This window comes from Neolamprologus multifasciatus, chromosome 15 (assembly GCF_963576455.1).
Source record: "Neolamprologus multifasciatus chromosome 15, fNeoMul1.2, whole genome shotgun sequence".
NCBI lineage: Eukaryota > Metazoa > Chordata > Actinopteri > Cichliformes > Cichlidae > Neolamprologus > Neolamprologus multifasciatus.
In genome coordinates this window covers 4508175-4531395 of record NC_140453.1, presented here as the reverse complement: position 1 = coordinate 4531395, position 23221 = coordinate 4508175, and the positions used below count along the sequence as shown (strand labels likewise).

The 23221-nt window shown below is 43.4% G+C and overlaps 1 protein-coding gene and 1 long non-coding RNA gene across 3 annotated transcripts in view; one reads left to right on the top strand and one right to left on the bottom strand.

Moving 5' to 3' along the window:
- The window catches only part of LOC146501347 (uncharacterized), a 44168-nt gene that overhangs the window by 8477 nt on the left and 12470 nt on the right, over window positions 1-23221 (bottom strand). Inside the window, exon 3 of one of the 2 annotated variants that reach the window (XR_014869528.1) lies at window positions 9839-9892. This is a non-coding gene — a long non-coding RNA (uncharacterized LOC146501347). Of the gene's footprint in view, window positions 1-1362; window positions 9893-23221 lie in introns of those variants that run through there. The other variant, XR_014869527.1, reaches the window with a different exon arrangement.
- bmp2b (bone morphogenetic protein 2b) lies at window positions 5480-11101 on the top strand. Its single transcript, XM_085133692.1, has 3 exons — window positions 5480-5611; window positions 6565-6932; window positions 9870-11101. The coding sequence occupies exons 2-3, from the start codon at window positions 6578-6580 to the stop codon at window positions 10769-10771; spliced, it is 1257 nt and encodes a 418-aa protein (XP_084989818.1). The 5' UTR covers window positions 5480-5611; window positions 6565-6577; the 3' UTR covers window positions 10772-11101.

Here is a 23221-nt window from a genome sequence, read left to right as displayed (position 1 = left end):
TTATGTGATTCTTAATGTAAATTGTCACTGTGTGAGGTCAGTACAGAGCTAAATGTTTTACACTGCTCATACTGATTTTACAGCAGTGATTTGTTCAGGTTAGCAAACCAGGCACGAAAAAAGACATTCAAAAGATGCATCTAATAACATAATACATTATTTCTTAGACTTATGTTGGAGGATTTGAGTGTAAAAGTCTTTTTTATTGTTGTTTTTTGACAAAAGCCAGCCCAAAGTGATTTCACAATACAATAATTATAATATCTAAAATAGCAACAACTTCTGTGGATGAAGGAGCAACCACGATTCGCTGATCAAAACTTCCTTGCACCCTATTCACACAGGAAATTAAGTCACAAACAAATAAACACTCTGCCAATTTGCTAAATTACGCACAGCTTCTTGTGTGCGACCAACCTCAGCGTACTTCTCAATATTTGAACCATGCGAGCGAGGTTTGGACCCTTTCTTGTGATCTCTGAGAGGTCGTATAATCTGGAGGTGGACTTGTTGCTCAAATTAGTGGGTAGAGAAGCGTGCCACATGTTCAGTATCCATAAATATTGACTCTGGCTTTCTAGCTGGCCGTCTCTGACCTTGGTGGGTTTCCATTTTGGGACAAACCTATTTGAAATGTGTCCCATTTTGCCACAATCTCTTTCATGCACCATGTGCACGTGCTTAGCGTAGCGCAGCAGTCGCGCTTCTGCTGTCAAACACGTGGACTGATGAAGATATTACTGGTTTCTAAATGAAAAAGACGCCACTGCCTCGCAGTTGAATTAGGGATGAGTCATAACAACAAATTGTTTCCTGGTTTCAAACGACATCTCTGAAGATTATCTCCCTGGGGACACACATACAGTCTGTTAAAACTACATCTGGCTACATCAAGGCAGAGGAATGTAGGCCCTGTGTCTAGCCAAGCTACTGTTAACAGCAGGTGAAAGGCTAATAGTTAGATCTGCAGTGTCATCTCGGGGCTTTGTCTGCCCCCTTACTTGTGGAATGTGCGTGATGACAAGAGAAGGCTGCGCCGTCCACATCCACCATAACATGTGCAGACAGACACATCCACGGGACAACAAATGAGCATGTACAGCACCGTAGTGAGGACAATAAGCCATGTCTTCTTCTGGCGTTTTTTGACAGGATCTATGTGTTAAAACACCACTATCCTCATCTCTCTCAAATAACCTCAAACATTTCCCCGTCAATACATTCATTATACTTTCTTTAAAAGTGACATGTATTACACATTGTTCTGCCATAAGGGAGTTTCCATAAAAAAGATACATCTATTAGATGAGGCAAAAGTACATGTTGGTGTTTTACTGTATATTATGTTTCTGGTTAGAAAAGAAGATTTCCCCCCAAAGCTGAATGATAAATGGAGCATAACAATAAGAAATATGACTTTTAAATGATTACATAATGTATCATTTGTACATGTGGGTGTCTCGGGGTTTTATAACACAAACCTAAACTCGCTATTTCATCCAGTCTAACCTGAATTTTAGCCTTATATTACCGTCCGTTTGTCAAACAAAGGCAGTCGTTTTTATATAGAATTTGGGGAAAAACAACTCTTAACTCAAAGAGAGAAAATATGTCACAAACCAGGGACAATGCGGTGATTGTGCGACTGTGTTTGTGAGTCTGGGAATTTTCAGTTGTGTTGATTCTAAGCACAGACTTAAGGCCTCGGGGGTCGGATCAGAGACTGGTCATATTAGTCCTTACGACTGGGACAAAAGGATTTCCAAGACCACCAGTTTAATCTGATAACAACAGTCTATAGCTAAATTGTTGTTATGAGGATGGACAGATGCTCCACAGCACTGTTTTTGACCTGCCTGTGGGTCATTGCAGACTTAAAAAAAAAAAATCAGGGAAATTTAGGCTTGAAATTGTGTTTATTTGCTTTGTACCTGCAGGTTCTAGAAATGTTACTTTCTGAAAACCTTTTTTCAACCTTGTTAAAATGCCAATGTGATGTTTTTATATGCTAGAAGGCACACCAGGGCACACCAGAGAGTGAGATAAAGAGTGCAGTGTTGCAATGACAGGTTTTAAAGCATGGATTTAGAAAGCCAGGTTTAAAGCAACGACTTTACTCTGCTGTGGACATGGGCAGCTGGAGACACTGTGGACATGTAGTCATTGCTGTTGTACTTCTGTGAAGCCCATTGAAGTCCACCTTGCAATTACAGTTTACATAATACAAAGTTTCCAAAGATGTCACAAAAATGTAGATCACTTAGACCCAAATCAACCCTCATGGACACAGATGTGCTAACACCCACATTAGGAACCAATCCCTCCAACTTACAGGCTGGGGACTAATAGAAGTGACAACCTTATCTTTAATAACAGAATATGATTTGAGTCCAACATGCATAACGTCTATATAGGAGAGACGGTTTCATTTAGTTTAGTTTAGTTTTACAGCTAAAAGACTGCTACTAACTAATAACTGTCACTCGATTTCTGACTTTTTCCAACTGTTGACCTGCTGAACAGCACCTTCTCTTTATCCTGGACCTCCTGATTTACAGTTTAAGCAGCGGGTTTTCCTCTACTACTTAACAACTGGACCTATGTTTTCCTTCATTTTGCAAGAGAACTTATGAGTGAAGCTCACAGATCCAGTGGAAAGAGGATGAGGGAGCAGGCATGGACCAATATTGATATGCATATTAAATTAGGGAAAGCCCTTTTTTGCATAAGGGTTTATGTTCATTTCAAAAAAACAGCTTCTGAACATTTAAATGCGATGAAGCTACGTGAGTTCTTTGGATTTTAATAAATGTCTGGAGAGGGACTTTTCCAAGATTTTACGTATTTTAAAGAAATAAAACATATATATTAGGAAAGCATGGGGCTGAAGCTAAACATACATGTGGGAAACTCTGTACAGCTCACATGCTTGTTTTTCCTTTTCCTATAAGCAGTGGAACCAGCACAGCAGTGCATGTAGGTCTTTAAGACAGCAGAGAGCCATTTGAGCACATATGACCTTGAATTTGATTCCATAACTTTGAAGGAATATTTACTACAATCACAAATAAACAGATACTTGCTAGAAGAAATAAGCATGCCATTAGTGGTGGTTGTTGAGTTAATAGTGTCTGGCTAAGTCGAAGTTTAAGGCTCTCAGAAACTCTCTCAGTAGGTCGTTCATTTGAGTTTGAGATAGCATATCTCTACCCGCCCTCTCTGGCCGTGAGGGTTTCATTCTGTGATGTTGTTCTTTCAATCAGCATGTAATTAGATCAGCAGCGATATGATAAGCAATGACATATACAGTGTCAGAGCCACAAGATCTTCTCAAACCACCCTGGGCATCACTGATCAAGTCCCTCAACAGCCTTGGCTTGGCACATTCCTCAGAACTGGCCTGACATAAGCTGAGCCAAAGGAAAGACACACACACACACACAATTTATGCATGTCCATGCCCTTAAAACACACACAAACGTTGACATGATCATTTAGTGAAACCACAAAAATGCCTACGAAAAGGAAAAAGATGGACAAATAATCAGATAAGGCCCTCTGTTTCTAATCCTGTCACTCGAGTAATTAAAGATGCTCACAGCTTGCTGTGGGAGGACTTATCCTGCAATCTACAGCAGCCTGAATGCAGCTTTTACCTGGATTTGGGTTTAGAGCACTAGGTTTACCAAGTGGTATTTTGGCAACAACACAGACCCAACTGCCAGCAGATTAACATAACAATGGAGAAAATCTTTATGAATAAATGACCTGTAGTAGAACTAAAGTCCATGAAAAAGACTGCATCACAATCTGTCACCATTTGCCGATTCTGATGAATAAATACATTATCAAAACAATAATAAGATCCAAATAAGCTAAGTAGATTTCAGAGAAGCTAATTAGATTCAGCACCTCAAAAAAGTTAAACTCTAAAGTTCTGGACGCAGCAAAGAAATGGAAAGGGAGCGCTGTGACTCAGACAGCAGAACACACTCATTGGCCTTGCTGTGTTTTAATTGCTAAGTGGATGATCCAGGATTATCCCTGATAAAATATTACTGTCCTAAAAGAAGACAAATATCTTGTGATCGCTGTGGGATTTAATCTCTCGCTATCTTGCGAAGAAATCAGTGTGCTTTGGGCCAAACACAGCCACCATTATCACCTAATGGATAAGAGCAGAGGAACTCAGTGGGGGCTATTTTTATGGAGATCACATAAACACCAATGCTACTGACTACCACCCCTCAGGCTAAAAACAAAGCAGCAAAATTTCCCTTACCCATGTGTGCTTTCAACGGCTACACAAAAGAACCAAGTACTTTTCCTAGAAAAGTCAAATCAAACCGGTGCGCTTACATGCTTCGCTTAACCGGTCTTCCTTTTTAAGATGCAATTTTGTGTGAACTCTAAATTATAAACTTAGTGAAAACATTACTGCCTTCTTGGGAATTTTTTCTTACAAGATTTTATCACTTGGCTCCTCCGCAGTACTGAAGTATAAGACAGCGATTCTTGCAGCCAAAGCTGCCACAGATATATTGATAAAGCGCTGCGAGCTGGAAAGAATGAAAAAGCCTAATGCAGCCAGTGGGGAAGCGTGAATAAGTCACACATGCACAAACATTCACACAAAGTGAAGTTTGGCAGGAGAATGTGACAGTCACTTTGCAGCATCTAATCCTCTGAAACCACTAAAGCAACAAGTTATAAGCCCATTATCTGTTAGACTTAATCCAAAAACTAAACATTTTTGATCCAGCCATTAACACCACTGGTCAAAAATGTGTTTATGTAACAGCAGGAGCTGACATGTTATTGCTCAGGGGTGGTCAAATTCACATGAGTATTAAACCATCTAGGGACTGTCAAAAGCCATTTTGATGCAACTAAAAAGCATTTAAAAATCTGGAAAAACAACAGCATGGTTTTAACTGCTCTTGACTTTATTATTTCTTCTGTCTCTTGTTTCGTTTTCATTTCAATGATGTATAATGAGGGTCGGTAGGGGGGGGGAAGGAGATTTTACATGTCCAAGCCTTTCAGTCATGAAAACATTTGGAGCCTCAGGGGTAGAGGTCCGCAGGAGGTGCTTTATTGTGGACAAATGATTGACATCCCCTTAGTGACATCACTACGACAAAAAGAGCGCTGGTGGAAGAGAAGGCAACAATCAATTCAAACACTCCAGCGCGGCGCACAGAAGAGAGGCGACGCGCTCTCCAACTCGTAGCAACAAGGTCCAAAAGAGCGACACTTAAAGGTCCGCTTATCCTGTTTCTCTCTCTCTCTCGCAGAAAAGTTCAGTTTTAGCAGAAGGCAGCTGTTCGCTGGTAAAGATGTTCAGAGAAGCTTCTTTATACTTAGATCGGTTATGCCTACGCGAAGCCGTTTCCTCGTAGAATTCACATAATTTTTTTTTCCTTTCGGGACTGACCAAGACCTAACCCGATTCGCAGCTGGTGATAATATGTGTGAGAGGCGATCGGCGAAGGCTATGGGCTGTTTTTGGTCCCCCAAGGAGAAGCAACGTGGATTAAACACGAATTAATGTGGAATTTATCGGAGCCCAAAGGTGGAACGACGACCGGACACAGCGCTTTCTCGTCAGGTAAAATAAAAACTCACGGTTTTTTTTTCTTTTTAATAAACGCTTAAAGTACTTAATTGGCGTAAAACAAAAAAAATGAAATGTTTGTACAATAACTTGCTACACGAGGAAAAGCTTACTTTCTAAGTGACCCCCCTCCCTGCTAGTTCTTGGTTTATATGTGATTATAGGGTGTGTGCGTAAAAGTTAAAGCGTTCTCCTACACACGGAGAAAACTATGAAAAGAAGAAGAGAAAAAAAGGTCGTTTCTTTGGAAGTCGTGCTGCTCAGATGATGCTTAGGTTTTTCATGTTTTTTGATGTCCTGTCCCGGGCTACATCTGGTACGCACGTCAGATCTAACACCTGCGAGCCTCTTGAAGTAACTCTATCCCTTATGATTACACACGACCGTCAAAGCCCCTGCAAACAGACGCTTGTAACACCGTCTGGTTGCATCTGTTGCTGCTGTGCATACTAACCCGTTTCCCTTCACTGTATTCTTTGATGCTTCTTGTGATCTGTCGGGCTACACAGACTTGCATTTCTTTTTTCATATCACCTCTCCTAACGTGATTTCTTATCTCCTCTAATTGGAGACTTTTTTGTCTGATCTCTCTCCGCAAACCCTTTGATTTGTTTTTTCTGAGTCAGTCCCTCGCTTTTTTTGTTCTTCTCTTTCAGAGCTTCTTCACCTTGATATTTTCATGTATCACTTCATGTTAAGACCAAACTTCTCTTTCAGCTTTGACGCGCTATATTGCCGGAGGGGGTCTCTCTCTCGCTCTCTCTCTCTTTTTACCCACTTCAAAGTGAAGCGTTGTCTTCCCTTTTAACCTGATTTCCTTCAATCGTTCCGACTGTGTAGGGGGATCACACACAGTTTAGGGAATGCTGCAGTGAGGTCCCTGCCGCGTCTACCTCATGTCAATACCTCAGCGCCAGTGTATTGACAGAAATCAACTTTCTCCACAGGGACTGACTGATCATGGTCGCCGTGGTCCGCTCTCTCATGGTACTGCTGCTCGCTCAGGTGTTGCTGGAAGGTGCTACGGGACTAATCCCCGAGGTCGGCCGGAGGAAATACAGCGAATCCGGGAAGCAGACCCCAGAGCAGTCAGAGAGCTTCCTCAACGACTTTGAGCTTCGGCTTCTCAATGTGTTTGGACTGGGGCGCAGGCCGACCCCGAGTAAGCAAGCCGTGGTGCCGCAGTATATGGTGGACCTTTACCGTATGCATTCAGCAAACGGAGACCATAGCACCAAACGACCCAAGAGCATGGGGAAACACGCAGAGAGAGCCGCCAGCAAGGCCAACACGATTAGAAGCTTTCACCATGAAGGTATGTATTAGTGACATACCTTTACCTGTCAGCCGGGAAGCTTCTCGGCTCTCTCAGACAACCCAAACCTATATTTAAACATGACTCAGTGCGTCAAGACTGAACTTCAGAGTCTTCGCTGTTTTATAGAGGTTTAGTCATTTACAGGTGACACGCGTCTAAGTTACAACTTACTCTTAAATACGCTCGGGATTGCCTAAAACTCAGTAACGCGACTTACAAACAAGCATCTCCTGCGCAATTAATTACCTCTCACATATGTTGTGATGCAACATTTAACCGAACATCCCCCTGGGGCTGCTGTCAGAGGTTTTAAAACATCAAGGGAGGTGGTATCCCTGGAGTAATTTGTTTCTTAATAATTGATGGTGTTTGCGTGGGCTCCGAAAACAGTTTTTCCAGACACGCACCACAGGAGCAGGATAAAGGGCGGTGTGCCTTTGCGCAGGTGATAGTCATCACCCTGTTACTTCAATAACGCACGACATGACATTATACTAACACGCATTATGACAAAGTCATCGTGTCAGACTGAATTCTGAGTCATTTTTAACAAGACTGAAATTAGTTCTTGGTTAAAAAGAAGAAAAAAAAAAGAAGGGGGGGTACCCGCCTTATTCGTCTTTCCAAATCCCCGTTGTGCCCGTGCAGTGCGCCATTACGCATGTTCCAATAACACTATAATTGCTCACTTAGTTTGTACGGTGGATACGGTGCTGCTTGTTGAATTTAGTGTTTCAGTTCAAGTTCGCTGCACTTCAAAGATAACATATGCTGCTCATATATATATAAGACTGGCACTAAATCCTGGATGAGGTGCACTAAGTTCAACAGCTACACAGATGTTCGCACAGAGTTACAAATAAAGTGGACTTTTATAACTTAAAAAACAGCAGCTGAGAAAATAAAAATGATGGTTTACTTATATTCTATTGATCCGAGGCTATATTGTCTTTTGTACCTGGCTTTTATATTAAAATGACTCACGCATGATAAAAATGAAACACTACAGTGTTTACTGTCAAACATATAGTGATGCTTTATCACCATTTACCATCTTAAGGTCTATGTTCCATTTGTCAAAGCATACAAGTTACTGTGTCCATAGGGGCTCTACACAGAGTCCTCATACAGAGTTCTAAGTGTTTAACTGGGGAAGTTTCCATCAGGGGTGAGTCAGAGGGGTGGTTGAGTGGTTGCTTGGGTGCTCTCCAGAGGCCTAGTGCAATGACACCAAGTGGCTACACCGACACACTACAAACAACCATGGCCTGGGCAGCTGGGCTGAGCGACTGCCCCCAGCCAGCTACTGGAAACCTCTGCAACCGGCCAACACACCTTGACACCACTGGCCATTACGAATGCGCTCAGGCTGTGTTTACATACGTCCCCCCAGCCCTTTCATCCCGTGCTAACAGAGCTGCTGGGTTGTTCATCTTCCCACGTCAAGAGACACGCAATTGATGGCTGCTGCATATAATAAGCATGTATCTACAGATGTAAACGCAGCACATCAAAGCAAACTGCTCTAATCATTCATCACATCTGCTGCCTGATATTCATTTCACTAGGATAATTAGTTTCACTGCTATCAGTTTTCAAAAATAACCATTTCCCATGCCAAATAGAACATTTCCACTACTACACAGGAAGTGGCTGCCAGAGACACGTCTCTGATGAATGACCCAGCATTAGCCTTTATCTTATGTTTTGGCATGCAGCACAAAAAGAAATTAGGAATGTTGATACACTCATATCTGTGGTTCACACGTTTGTGACAGGCCCTGACTTGTTCACATAGCCAAACCTCAAAGAACAGAAAACGAGAGAGAGTGAGAATATTGTTGCAGAAAGAAATCGAGGAAGACGTGAAAGAGGAGGAGAGAGAAAGAAAAGAGGATTTGGGGCTAAGAGAACAGAGGGAAAGGGGGATTTGGGAGCTGAGGAACGAAAGAAAGAGAGGGATTGGGGACAGAGGAGGGGGAACAAGAGACAGGGGGCTTTCCCACATCAAATAAGGAGTGATGGGCCTAATTGAGGTCTTTGTGCCTCTGGAGGGAGATTTAGGATGAGATGGTGGAATTTCCTAAATACCTCCTTTGAAAAAGCAAAGAGTTCAAAGTTTGTGTTTACGGCGCTGCACCAAACAGATTAAAAAGTGTGTCTATACATCATCTGTGATCTTCATAAAGTAAGAGTTCAAAGTGGGAGGGCTGCCTCAAAGAAAATTGTAGCTTTTACTAAGACTTCTGTCATTTACTGTACACTATAGAGGGGTATACAAAGATCTTAACTGTATACAGCTTATATATACTCTACTTTCCATTTGTCTTTTATTATCGTCACATTAATTGTAACTTAAGTCCTTGTAATTTCAGAATTAGTTATTAAATTTAATACCTTGACGCATAAAAGAAATACTCCAGTGATGGCAACATCTACACTATAAATAAATGTTGACGCAACAGTTGGCCTTTCTAGTTTTCTTCTGGCCATTCTCATTTTTGATGAAGTCAGTATATGGTGCAACTTTTTTTCATGTGTACTTATGAAAATATTTTGCAGCAGCCAATTCTCACAGTGCAAATGAGCCATTTAAAGTCTGGCCGACTAGCGTGTTTGATCTTATCGATAGATGGAAGCGCACTGCTTTGATCTTCTGACATTTAACCAGGTGAATTTATGAGCATGACACTAATCCCTGTATTACATCCCCATGAGCATTTCCCTGCTATTACACTGAGTCATACATGCAAAGCGCGAATATATGATGTATACCTGTTATGCAACCGCATGCAATCGCTCACATAACCACGTGGTAGCTTGGCTGGATCCATATACTAGATCCACTCGATGTTATTTCTTAGGCATGTATGGAATTAATAAATTCTTGGCTTGATCCTTACCCTATGGTTGTCTCTCTTCTGTCCTTTGCAGAGTCTATGGAGGCCCTGGCCAGCCTAAAAGGCAAAACGACACAGCAGTTCTACTTTAATCTCACTTCTATTCCAAATGAGGAACTCATCACCTCTGCAGAGCTACGCATTTACAGGGATCAGGTCATGGGATCTGAAAGCCCCACCGAAAGCAGCATTAGTGACAGTACTCCTGCTAGCGGCCTCCATCGTATCAACATTTATGAGATATTTGGAGTTCCTGCCACTCAGGGCAAGGAACCTCTACTACGTCTGCTGGACACTCGAATGGTGCAGGACTCTTTGAGTCGCTGGGAAAGCTTTGACGTCAGTCCCGCTATATCTCATTGGACCTCTGGGAATGGCCACAATCACGGCTTCTTGGTGGAGGTGATTCACCCAGAGGAGGGGGAGATGGACAGCAAGGACGCCCACAGACGCAGGAGACATGTCAGGGTGAGCCGGTCGCTACACCAGGACCAGGACTCGTGGCCTCAGGCTCGGCCGCTGCTTGTGACATATGGCCACGACAGCCGCGGGGGCTCAGTGCTCCACAAACGGGAAAAAAGGCAAGCAGCACCCCGCAAACAACGTAGGAAGCACCAGCACAAGGCAAGCTGCAAGAGGCATGCCTTGTACGTGGACTTCAGTGATGTGGGCTGGAATGAGTGGATAGTGGCACCCCCTGGCTACCATGCCTTTTATTGCCAGGGGGAATGTCCTTTCCCCCTAGCAGACCACCTCAATTCTACTAACCACGCCATTGTGCAGACACTTGTCAACTCAGTCAACTCGAACATCCCCAGAGCCTGTTGTGTGCCCACTGACCTCAGCCCCATTTCTTTGCTCTACCTGGACGAATTTGAGAAAGTAATCCTGAAAAACTACCAAGACATGGTGGTGGAGGGATGCGGCTGCCGGTGAGAAACAGGCGGCACGGATAGAAAAGAGCGAGCGGGCACAAGAGGCAGAAAGAGATCAGAGGTTATCATGGACACCCAGTTTCCCAATGAAGACATTTATTTATATGAAAGAAACAGAAAACAGAGCTATTGCGGAAGAAGAAGAAACTATATATGAATATATTTATGTCTACATAAGGTTGGGAAAAATAAATATTTTAATCAAAGGAATATTCCTTTACTGGTTTTGAAAATGTATTTCCGATGTACATTTTGAAATGGGTGCAATACCACATGAAGTATAATGCTCAGATTTCTATTTTGTATTTATTTCTATTATAACCACTTTATTTGTAAATAAATAATGTGTATTTATCGTGAAAAAAAACATCCCGTGGTCACTCCAGTGTTGCACGATCGGCTTCTGACAGAAATTACCTGCGAAAACGTAACGCGTGACAAGAAGCTTATATTTCACTGATTGCAAACCAAGCACTGAACTATTTTGCTAAAAGTAATCGGAGACCAGTGTTGGGAAGGTTACTTTTAAAATGTATTCCATTACAGATTACAGAATACATGCCCCAAAATGTATTCTGTAACGTATTCCGTTACGTTACTCAATGAGAGTAACGTATTCTGAATACTTTGGATTACTTAATATATTATCATGCTGTTTACAACTACATGAATGTACAATTGCTGTGATTTATTACTGTTACTGAAGGTCCGCGGCTCCGAACCGTAGTAAAGGGACCTCTGGCTAATACGGTGGGTTCTGTGTCGGGCTCGTAGCCAAAAACTAGCTTTGTTGTCTGGGTCAACTTTGCTAGCGAGAGACAGAGAGAGGCGTTGAAAGGCTGCTCCAACAGAACTTATTGTTTTTGGAGGAAAACACGAACACGGTGTACAGTCGAGTCTTAATAGCTTACTTACAACTGGGCTCGTCAGGCAGTCTTCTTGGCTGCAGTGGTTATTATTATATTTACATGCTTCCAGCTCCCGTTTTTGCTCGATGACAGCTCGTACTTTTCCTTTTTCTCCCTCCCTCGCTCAGACACATAACGTGTATGGCAGTCCATTCTCCCTGCAGCACGGACTACACTGCCCATGATGCTACATTCTTTAGAGCTATACCGGTAGCATTCTGCCTATTAGCTTAGCACAACAACAACAAAAAGGCCTCTCTCACCCAGGAAACACGCAGAGAGAGAGCGTCACCCTGTAACCATGGCAACCGTAACGCTGCCTGGAACAACAGAACGTAGCTGTCAAACAAAACCCAAACAGTCCTGACCCGCCACAATATGAAACAGGGAAGTACCGCCGTGTAATCCATTTATTTCAACAAAGTAACTGTATTCTAAATACCACCTTTTTAAACGGTAACTGTAACGGAATACGGTTACTCATATTTTGTATTTTAAATACGTAACGGCGGTATATGTATTCCGTTACTCCCCAACACTGTCGGAGACCAACAACAATGGAGGTTTTGAAGGCAAAGCGATAGGATCACTGGCGTAATGAAATGTAGCACGTTGTAGGGTCACAGACAATTTACATGCCCACGGGAGGCTTATAAAAACAGAGCGTGTTTTTAATGCCTTACATGTCACTGCATGGATCCCTGGGAAGATTCTCTTAACGTCTATGTTTATTCTGCTCCCGACCAATATTATCAAATGGAGGGGGAAAAAAGTGAAACTGCAGCCCTTCTGTGGAAGGTCTGACAGGGCACGAGGTTTATTTACAGTGAGATTTGAGACAGACACACTAACAGACCTTCACCAAGAAAAAAAAAAAGAGGAAAGATTCTGTTGGCACTTTAATTAACGAAGACAAACAAACACACACCTGCACCTGTTCACATACTGCACATGCTCAGACAGATTCTTCCCACTTCTGAGTTTGGCTGCCTTCCTTTGTCATCTCTGAGTCAGAAGGCTCTAATGTGTTTCAGCACTGAATAAAAAAAAACGAATGTTTCACAAAACAGCAGCAGCAGCAGCAAAGGACACAAACACTGACCCGAAAAAGAGCGCAAGAGACACGGTCTCCTCACAAAGACAATGAGCGCGGCTGGCTCTTTATACTGCAACGTTAGTATAAAAGAAACAATGCTCCATCTAGATTAAAGCAAACGCAAAGCAAAACTGCTCCATAAAGAATAGATGAGAATTTATAGTGTAGCCACAATAACAGATCAGATAATGAAAAAGTGAGTTTGACTGACTGCGTTTTCTGCTGTGTTTGCATTAGAAAGGGTTTGGAGGGATCACAAGGCAGCTCAAAATGCTCTAAATAGACTGTTTTTATGTGAGCGCACATTGGGACCGTGGAATGTTGGTTTTCAATCTCAGACACATGCTTACGCTCGCATGGAAAACCAACGCGGTTGTTTTTTCAATCATCTATTCAAGGGTTTCCTGGTGGGCTTTTTTCTCTTCAAAAACAAATGTGCGTCAAACAAAGATACGCTTGTTACTTATATAGGAGATGTAAATCAAAACATTTAAGAAGCAGGCGTGAGATTTTATTTACGGGATGTAAAAACACAGAAATGTCGCTTTCTTTTTCCACTTTTTCTTTTCCACGAGCCGCAGATCGTGTCCGTTCACCTATTCTTATCCTCTAAGGGTGTCCATCTGCTCGAGATGATGCAACCGTTTAATTGGATTATACCCTCCCAAACATGCACTCGTAACCGCACGCACACGCAAACACACCCGGCAGCATTTCAGATTTAATCTTCTGCATGTGTTATTGGATTCTACCTTGCATCTCCACCCTTTCTGCTCCCATCTGATATCCATTTCTCCTCCGTGGATTCCACCACACCACAACCCTCCACATGAACCGCACGTACCTCTGCCAGCAGCAGCAGCACGACACTAATGGACCTTTAGAAGGAAGTCACTTAGCTAGCCCACTTATGCACGATTGATAAATCTAAACACTGAAAATCTCCGAAAAGTTTCTTTCTTGAGCTCCAGGAGAAATGTCTAGGTAGGATGTGAAAAATATTTGCTTTTTGAAAAGAAAAGTGTTAGATTTAGTGCCCTTATAGTTAGAGTTCATAAACCTTTCATTGGGTTGGGTGGAAATACTGCTCCCAGTGTGGGTGACACATGGGCAGCATGCCTGTAACTCCCCTACTGCACCCCATCCCAGCCGAACTAGTATGAGCTGGCCACCTTCTGAGGCGGACGAGGGGGGGGAGGAGCTCATTTTAGAGTCATGTTAGTATCAGACAGCTCCTAAGGGACCACTTCTAAATGAGAGGTCAGGGGTCAAAGCAATAAAGGTCTATTATCTCCACCCTTACTGACTAACTTCCAGGCTCATCACGTCATCACAGGCCAGTGGCTTCAAGTGTGGTCAGCCACCGGCTGCAACCGAGTACGAGTTTGTGTTTCAGAATCCATTTTTGTATTTTATTGATGCACATTCAAGATCCATCCATTTGTTTGTGTGATCGTGCTGATAATGAGCTAAAATTCGGGTCTGTGTGTGACTGCGAATTTCATGATTAAGTTATAAAAAGCACATATGTGAAATATGTGATCTTGGCAGAATTCTCTTCACCTGCTACACAGACCTCTGCGAAGTCACTCTCAGAGAACAGATTTTCCCTTTTCCTTCTCCATGAACATCTGGCAAATCAGTTTAAGGTGTCCTTTGCAGACTTTGTTTATGCACAAACACACAACAGAGCAGCCGCACAACTGATGAGCATAAAACTGGGAGCTGGAACCTCCTTGCATGGCAGGGATCATTCATTTTGTTTGGTGCTCAGCAAACCAAACCAAAACTATCTGCAACTCCAAACAACCAAAATTGTAAGGGCTATAAAATCAGTTTTCCAGATTTCTGTCTGGTCCAGAATTGGAAAGTATGCGGTGTGCCGTGTATCTTTGATGAAACAGAGGGCTCATGAGATCTCGACTGGCTCCGCGCCAAGGTGGGACACAAAAATTTAGAGAAGCGAAGAGAGACAGCGGCCACTTCAGAGTCTTTTCTAAGTTTGGATCTTTTCTTCTTCATGTGCTGCGCACACTAATTTTAGAGGTGGTGCACATGGTGTTTTTTCTGTGTTCCGAGAACAGCCAGTGAAATGACGTCCAGCATAGCGAAGACTTTGGCATCTGTGCAGCAGCTCTGAACACATCAAACGGACGGCCGTCCACAGATTCAGGAGCAGAGCAAATATGGAAATGACTTTTCCAGAGCGACTGCACGGATGATGCTGCTTTTACATACATGCATTTTCTATATCCGCATGTAAATTAGAGATTATCTGCCAATATGAGCCACTACTTTTGCTTTAAATACGGCTCCTTCGCGTTTTAAAAGTCATGCAATATGAATGAACCTCACTCAAAACTACTTGCTTGCTTGCTCCTAACCATGTGCTGCTACTACCATTACTGTAAGAGCTAATCATCCATGCAATTACAATGGAGCTGGCCTTGAGTGACATGCTGAAATCATTACCTTTGGCAAGGACTCAGTGGAGTAGCCCATTATATCGCCCAATTCTCACAGCAGAATAATTTTATGCTAAGCTAAAGTAGAGTTAGAAGCCTGCACTATTATGATACTCTGGAGAACATACTTACTGAAATAACAAAAACTTTTTATCGTGTGATGATGGGGTTCAGCATCAGAAAAACATCAGAATTGCTTTTCTTTCTTTCAGCGAATATCACGCTCGCTATCTCTGCTTTTAACTGATATTTAATACAGTGAGAAGCGGTCGCAGTTATTGATGACGTTGTTAATTCTCCTGACATTTAGGGCTGTTCTTTCATAAAACTGTAATCAAACAGGAATGGAGTTCAAGATGTGTACCTTGCACTTTGTGGGCACATCTCCACAGAGGATACAGGAAGGAGTTGCATATGGGAGACATATGAGCTAACAGGCTCAAGGATGGATTTGCCTCCAGACACTGATCTAAGGTCAGAGCTGTGCTTATTCCTCTGATGGTTACAGTTAGGTTTGGGCTAAAGGGTAAACCCGGCTGATCCTGGAACCTTGCCGAAGGGCGTCGCCTATGCAGCGAGCTTGAAAGCGGCTGTGCGGCTACCGAGAGCAGCCTCCATCTTTGTAACAGGAAGTGAAGAGATCAATCAAAGGGGAGATACATGACATCCCCCAGCATGTCCGTAAAATAAATGTCAATCTCAGACACAGTAAATCTCATTCATTACCACGCACACGACTTCAAACCAGTGAGGTTCACGTTCAGAGCTGGGAATGAATTTAAAACTCCGAACTTAACCGTCTTGTCCGAAAGCAGAAAAGTAGATGAAAGCCCATAACACACAGCGAATAATGACAAACATCTACAGCATTAAACAGAACATAACTGACAGTTAGGCCATCGTCTGCCTTTAAACACCAACCATTTCTCTTTAAGAGCTATATGAGGTTGACATCTTTAGTACATGTCTTCACATTTCAGGACCACAAAATCCTAACAACACAAACCTTGGGGTTTTAGGGTTTTGATGCAGCACCTTGAGGACTTCTGGGCCTGGAACCCAGTTCACTGAGCAACAAGTTGACCCGCTGCAATAAGAAGAGACCTGTTAAGGAGCTCAGGGTCTCACTTGGTGGTCTTTGAAAACACGCTGGTGCTGAACTTTTTGTACTCGGAGCAGATTACCAGGAGGCTGCTTCCAGATGCAGTGCACCGGGGGAAACAGACTCTCCTTTGCTGGGTGGTATGGGACAAACCAATTCCCCCACACTTTTCTCATTAGAGTAATAAGCTTTGTATAAACCACTGTGCTGCTATTGTCAGGGACACACACACCATTTCCTCCATCCACCCATCTGTCTGTCCATACGCTACATCTGACACTCATATCTTTGCTGGAATGATGCACGTTAGAAAATCCTCAGGGAGGCTCTTATGATTGTGACCACTGTGCATGCATGGTATATTAATTATATCAACCATAAAAACAGCATTCTTATTCAAAATGACACTCTGCCTTAACACAGACCTGACAAATGCACTACCAGCACAGCGGTAGATAGGGAAAAAAATATACCATTTATTTTGAAAGTATCTTGATTAATGCGATTGTAGAGGGAGGGGAAGAGATGCCCGTTCATGTAAACAACATGTCAGCAAGCTGTGGGCCCTGGACAGTTCAAGAGCGAGGTGTAACTCACAGTCCTTTGCCCTGCTCTCCCACAGCCCGTCACTGGCATGGCAAACTCTGCCTCACCAAGCTTCCTGTGACTCACTTCCTGTCCCGGCCCTGCACCTGCACTCCTCTGGGTGATGTCATGGCAGGTTTTCCTCTTGGAGTCGCGCTCTCCACATCTGGTGCAATGTGCGTATGTACGCATGTGTGTTTATGTGTGTACATCCATCAGCATGCCTGGCTCAGACATCAGTCAGAGGACCTGTGGTGAATGTGGCCCTTCATAGCTTTCCTGATGACCTCCTCCATGAGGCAAAAGCTTTTGGAAGAGAACGGCACATCAAACAGGCAGGGGAGGAAGAGAACAGTCGGAACATGGATCCAGTCCCAAAGCTGGATTATTGTGATATTTTTCCCATTTGCTTTCTCTCGCTCTCTCTTTTTTTTTCTACGATACAAATATGTCATTTGGTTGCCTCCTTGCACCCTCCTTGTGTATTCACTACAGCCTTCTGTGAATACTTACTGAGCTCGAGTAGTTCTGTTTTCCAGTGAGGAGAAACAACCTCTAGATGTCCTCAATATCTGTAGGAATAATTACAGTAGGCTTTTCTACCATCGGTGACCACAGTGAAAATGATAGATTGAGGGGAACACACTACTTGGACAGGCCTATGAGTAAATGGAAATATTGTATGAGAATGAGTGAATACTTTTTTCCTTTTTCCTGGGCTGAAAGAAGTTTTTTTTTTTGCTCTTTTCTCCCTCAGATTGAATGTGTACGTATGCGAATGGGCAGGAAATGCCTTACAGCTCCCGTAAGCAGTGGAGAAACCCGTTTGAGGTCAAGGGTTGCAAGAGGAAGGCAGCAGGCATATATCAATATTCATTTCCTTTTCGGGTACATTCCCAGACCTCTTGCTAGTTTCACTCCTTTATAGAGTGTGTTCTGGATCATTAGTTCTTGCTAGCTGCCTGTTGACAACATTAGCTATTCTAATGGTCGTCTGTGGGAAACTGAGTGCCGTGTCCTCCCTTCTGGTGTGTTCGTATGCATCACATCGCCTGGCTCTGATGCTGACAGATGGTACTGACCAGAAAGAAGCGAGTGTAAGAGAAAAGGAGGTCACCTCAATTTTTCTTTGGCGTCTGGTTATTTCCCCATGATGTTAAAAACATAGTGTACCATGAAAAGTGTTGAATGAAGGAGTCTTGGTGACAATGCAGTTGTGATGCACTATCCACAGCTGTGACATGAGGGATCGATACTCTATTAGCATCCTGAGTATACCGTAAGCATACTTAGAAACGTCTTTTCCTCATTAGAATGGGCAGCATTTAGAAGGCCAGAGTTTACCAACATTCAAAGGTTGACATTGGACTAAATCTCCATACTGTCACTGTGCAAACAGCGGGCGTTTTGTTGACTGGGACATAAAATAGTGCTGTTGGGTTTTGGGTTTCCAGAGCGGGATCAGGGCTGCAGTATATTGAGTCCATGTGGGGAGTGCGTTTTTAATCTGAGCCTTACCCGCAGTCCTTCCTGTTTCTAATTTGGCGCTGCAGCGGTTTTGTCCCGAGGCCAAGAGCCTCTCTTCCACAGAGTGTCTATTTCCTCTGAAGTGAATAGTAGCAGGTGTGCTGGCCTGAGATCCCTTGGAGAAGTCTGCTTATGAATGGCCCACATCTCGCTCTTTTTTTTTCGCTTGTCTTTGTTTTCTTTTTTCTTCTTTTCATTCTTATTTTTTCGTCTGTCCAGCATTCTTTCTCGCTTTTTCAAATACTTTCTTTCTGTGCTGTTATGTCTTCACCGCTCTGTAGACACTCTTTTGTCTCCATCTCTTTCTTTCATTTGTCCCTTTTGTTGTCTTTCCTTTCCTCGAGATCAAGGTGTATACCCCGATAAGTCATAAAGAGGCAGCTTATGCTAATGAAAACAACAAAAGACAAGAGCAAGAACGAGGGCAGCACAATCACATATCAAATCTTTCAAGACATCAGATATGATAGATCACATAAAAAAATTAGGATGCTGAAGTAGACTTTGTCAAAAAACACAAATCTTTACACACACAAACTTCTTTAATTAATAAGCACAATTTCTACTTTATAGTGTTTATTATAGGAAGAGGAAAAAAGTGCGTCTACGAGCAAAAGACGCTGAATCTTGCACAATCTGTGTATGAGCCAGCCTGATAGCGAAGAACTCATCCAATCTTTGAGCAGAGGAGACATGCTGTCATGCTGCTTCACAGAGGCACTGCGATTGGAATTAACCTCTTGTGACCTTCACTTCTCCTCCCTTCCCCAAAACACACGCTTTAATGACTTGGTCTCGAAGGGGTGCAGCCTTCGCTGTAAGGCAAATAAATCCTATCAAGGCTAAGTCATATTCTTACTTATCTCTGATGAAAACAAGGCAAAAGAAACCATGTTGGTTGCCAATGATTTGTGACTTAACACAAGAGTGAAATACAGCTGCAAAGCCATTAAGGAAATGAGAGTCTAACCAAAGGGCTGTTTAACTGGAACACATGAACTCTTAATGATGTTTGTGTTTATTCAATTTTGCTTCCACATCATTTGGCCAAGTAGAATTTGGTGTAAAGGTTATGATGAGAGGTTGCAGATTCTGTTCCCAGAGGTTCTGAGTGTGAAGGGCTTACTGGAAATATCTTATTTAATGACAGTAATAAATAATCAAGTCTGTACTTTGCGGGCTATTGCTATTCTGCAGCCTTCTATTAATCCTTGCCATCATGTCCCGCATAATCAATCTATACAATTTCAATCTACTCATGACCCTCTCGTAACAATGGAAGTTCTCTAGCCTCCGTTCGGGCCCCTTTCCCCCCTTCTGCTCTTCTGATTCTCTGCCAAAGTCAACCATAGGCATTTACGTTTCCAGCCGTGGCGCTTCCGGCATCTGCACACGCTTATGTTTACACAGGATGTTCAAACTTGATGCAGATTAAACAAATCCAATTTGGAGGCTAAGTTCAATCACCTCTTTTATTTCAACATTAACTAGATGAAGCTGGGGGCCAGATTACCACTGCCATTTCCAAGAGGATTGGGTAAGGGGGAATGGACTGTACACAAATAAGTCCAAAAAGTATTTTGAGAGTGCTTATATGCGGATGGATGTCATCCGCTAGTTCCCACAGGCTTGCATGTGGTTGGATTTGCTCAGTGTGCGTAGAGTCGTTTTTTCAACAAAAAATCTCCAGCTCTCCCTGGCAGAGTGTTGCGAGCCTTCTCAGGGCCCATGGGTAGTTCAGCATTTGTGTGGTTCCCACACTTATGGTGTAAATGGAGGCCTGGCTTTGTGCACACAGGCCCAGACCAAACACACGTAGAGCAATTCAGTGTTATGAACATTTAATTTTGCCGGGACATTTTTTTTTTTATCTAGCATCAGATAGTCGCTGATTGCTTAAACTCAGGAAACACAGTATAGGTCAGACGCCAATCGTGCCAAGTTCACTTTCTCATATTGTTGAGCAGACACTTTCAGAGCTTTGCTGCTGTTTGGGCCAAGCTACTGGTTCAGAACTGGGATGGGAAATTTGGCGGAATGGTCTCTGACCTTTTCACAAGTACAAAGGGACTTTCTTTGTGTCCAGAAGAGCAGTCATTTGTTCAACAGGATTTTTAATTGCTGCTCGCTTCAAAAAAAGTGCCGAGTTTGGCTGCTGTTTGTGTCCTCACCTGGCTCCTCTTACGCATTTCAGAGGGGTTCTGACCTTCCAAGACACCTGTTTGGCTAGCGTACGACTGCCCATCTGCTCCCAGCTTACGCAGCCATCCCACTTCTACGAAGCAACTCTATTCAGGATGGCTAGCTGTCCGCCTAATTGTATCACATTCTACATGCTTTGTCCTGGCATTCCCTTGCTAGCAAAAGGTTGCCAAAATCTCATCCGCCACATCAGAGGGCCCTATTAACCCCTGACCCCTGGTTGGTGTGTGTGGACAAGGTCGCTCCTCACACCCAACGCCGGGCCCATTAACACGTCGCCCCACAGTAGAAAAACTATTTTGACGGGCTGTAATTGGCGCTAAGTGATGGTGGACAAAGGCCCCCTCTGTGCTGCCCGCTGGACTGAACAGTACTGACCACTCTTGGAGCTTCACGCTTGACATTTCCTTTCTGAGTCCAATGTGAGAAGAGAGGACCTGGGGAAGCCCCCTTCCTGCACCACCACCTCCTCCATTTCTCCACCCCGTCAGCCCTTTCCATATGCCACGGTGCTCCTTTGAAAACGTGAGATAATGAGGGTCTCAGGAGAGAACAGGCCAGAGCAGGATTGCCTGGTCTAGATCTGCGGACGCTGATTAATCCAATGGTAGGCCATTCCTTTCAGAGTCACCCTAATTAGTTTATGTTAGCTGGAGAAGGTCAGGGGGGCGTGTTCGACTGAGGCCTTTTCTTTAAATGCCACAATAGTGTGATGATCTGTGGATGCAGGTGCAGCATTCGGCTGCTTTTATGTTGCTGAGCCGCTTTGGGTCTCGGTTGTACGGTTCAGTTGCAACCTGGCAAAGACAATGAGGTCTTTTACTTGTGAGTATATGACATTTTTGAAAACAACCCTCCAGCCATCTAGTTTTCCTTTCTCGGGCTCAAGTTCATTAGTCATAAACTCAAATATTATAACGCTCTACAAATAGCACAGGGAAAACCCTCAGTATTGTATGTGGTATAGTGGTTGAAAAACTGAAAAGGCTGCAAGCCAGGACATCCGAACAACTAAAGACTATGGAGAATAATTTACTGGTAGTCTTGGCCTGTGTGATTGTATTTCTAACCCAGAGCAGACCCAGTATATTCAAACCACTTTGAATTAGTTACTATGCAAATAAGAAGTTTCCTTGAAACTTATCACCATTTACGTTGACTGACTTCATATTTATGGCAAATGCAAATCCTTTTAATGATTGACTGTGATCCCAAATTCCCCCTAGCTGTGTACATCACGAGTCCTTAGTAACAGCCCAAGGCAACCCAGCCAGGCTTCTCTCACACAAAGCTCTATACTTAAGACAGGTCTAACTCCCTTCCCCATGCCATGCTCTCATCCCCGTATTTAACATTCTGACGTCAGAAAGAAGCAGAGGAGGCAGCAGAGGAGACTTTAATACTAAATCTCTCCCCCTGTCATTATCGGCCCCTGTGACCGCCTATCAGAGGCCCTTGAGTGATGTGGGAAAGCCTGTGCCCTGTCCTCCCAACTCCTGTAGGCCAGGCCGCCTGTTCTGTCCAAACCAAACTGAAAACTACAGGACAGGAACAGCTAGGGTTGACATCAATGAGGCGCCGAGCTCTTTATGCCCACTCTGTGGTCAGGAGGAGAGAAGCCTGGATATTAATCTCTTTTACTCACGTCTTTCCTCGCGTGTTTCCTTCCTCTTTCCCCTCCTCACCATGAAAGCTATATATCTGGGCTCTCAATCACATTACAGCTTAATCAAATAAAGGCAGGGAGTGTTTCTTTTGGTAGCTGCTGCAAATACAGTCGCAGCTGGAGGAAGCATCCTCTCCAACACCGATACTGTGTTTGGAAGGTAGAAAGAAATTAACGTTGTGTCCTCAGCCCAGCTCGGAGTGATGTATAGTGCCAGCCACTCTTTGCCTGTTTTGCTTTAACCTGTAAAACATTAGATGGACTGATAAGGAACTGCTTTAAACAGATGGTATTTCACATAAAATGACACAATAGAGATCCAAAAACATCAAGATTATGTCTAATAAGTAGTAACTAGTTAAATGCTGACTGTGAGAAACCTCGTTATTATTGTGGCTTTTCAAACACCTGTGGTGAAGTGAAAAAACCCAAACGTGCCAACTCAGTCAGTCAGTCCACCAGCCCATGTGATGTGGGCCTTTATGAGAGGACACCTGCAGCACCCGGCGTCCTCAGTCAGCTTTGTGAAAGCCTCGGAACTGGGTGGGGGACAGAGGGGAGAGCTAGAGGGGTTTGTGCCCCGAAGGCCTTAACTATCACCCCAGTCCATGGGTTGCCTTTGGCCTTGCTAACTGTTCCATGAAATGGGCCCCAGGAACAGTGCAAACCTCCCAGAAACAGGCCGCTCACTGTTAGCCAACAGTGCTCTCTTTGTGTGAAAATTGTCAGAGCTGGCCCTTTTCTGCACCGGTCCTGCCTTTCTTTTGAGCCTCAGCTGTGAGCAAACAAAGCTGGCTTAAAGGTCTGCGTGATGGTTAGCTAGGTAGCTGGCTAGCAGCATTAGTGTTTTGAGAGCAATGTGGTTTATGTTTGCCGTGTGAGCAGGAGGGCTTTCATTGA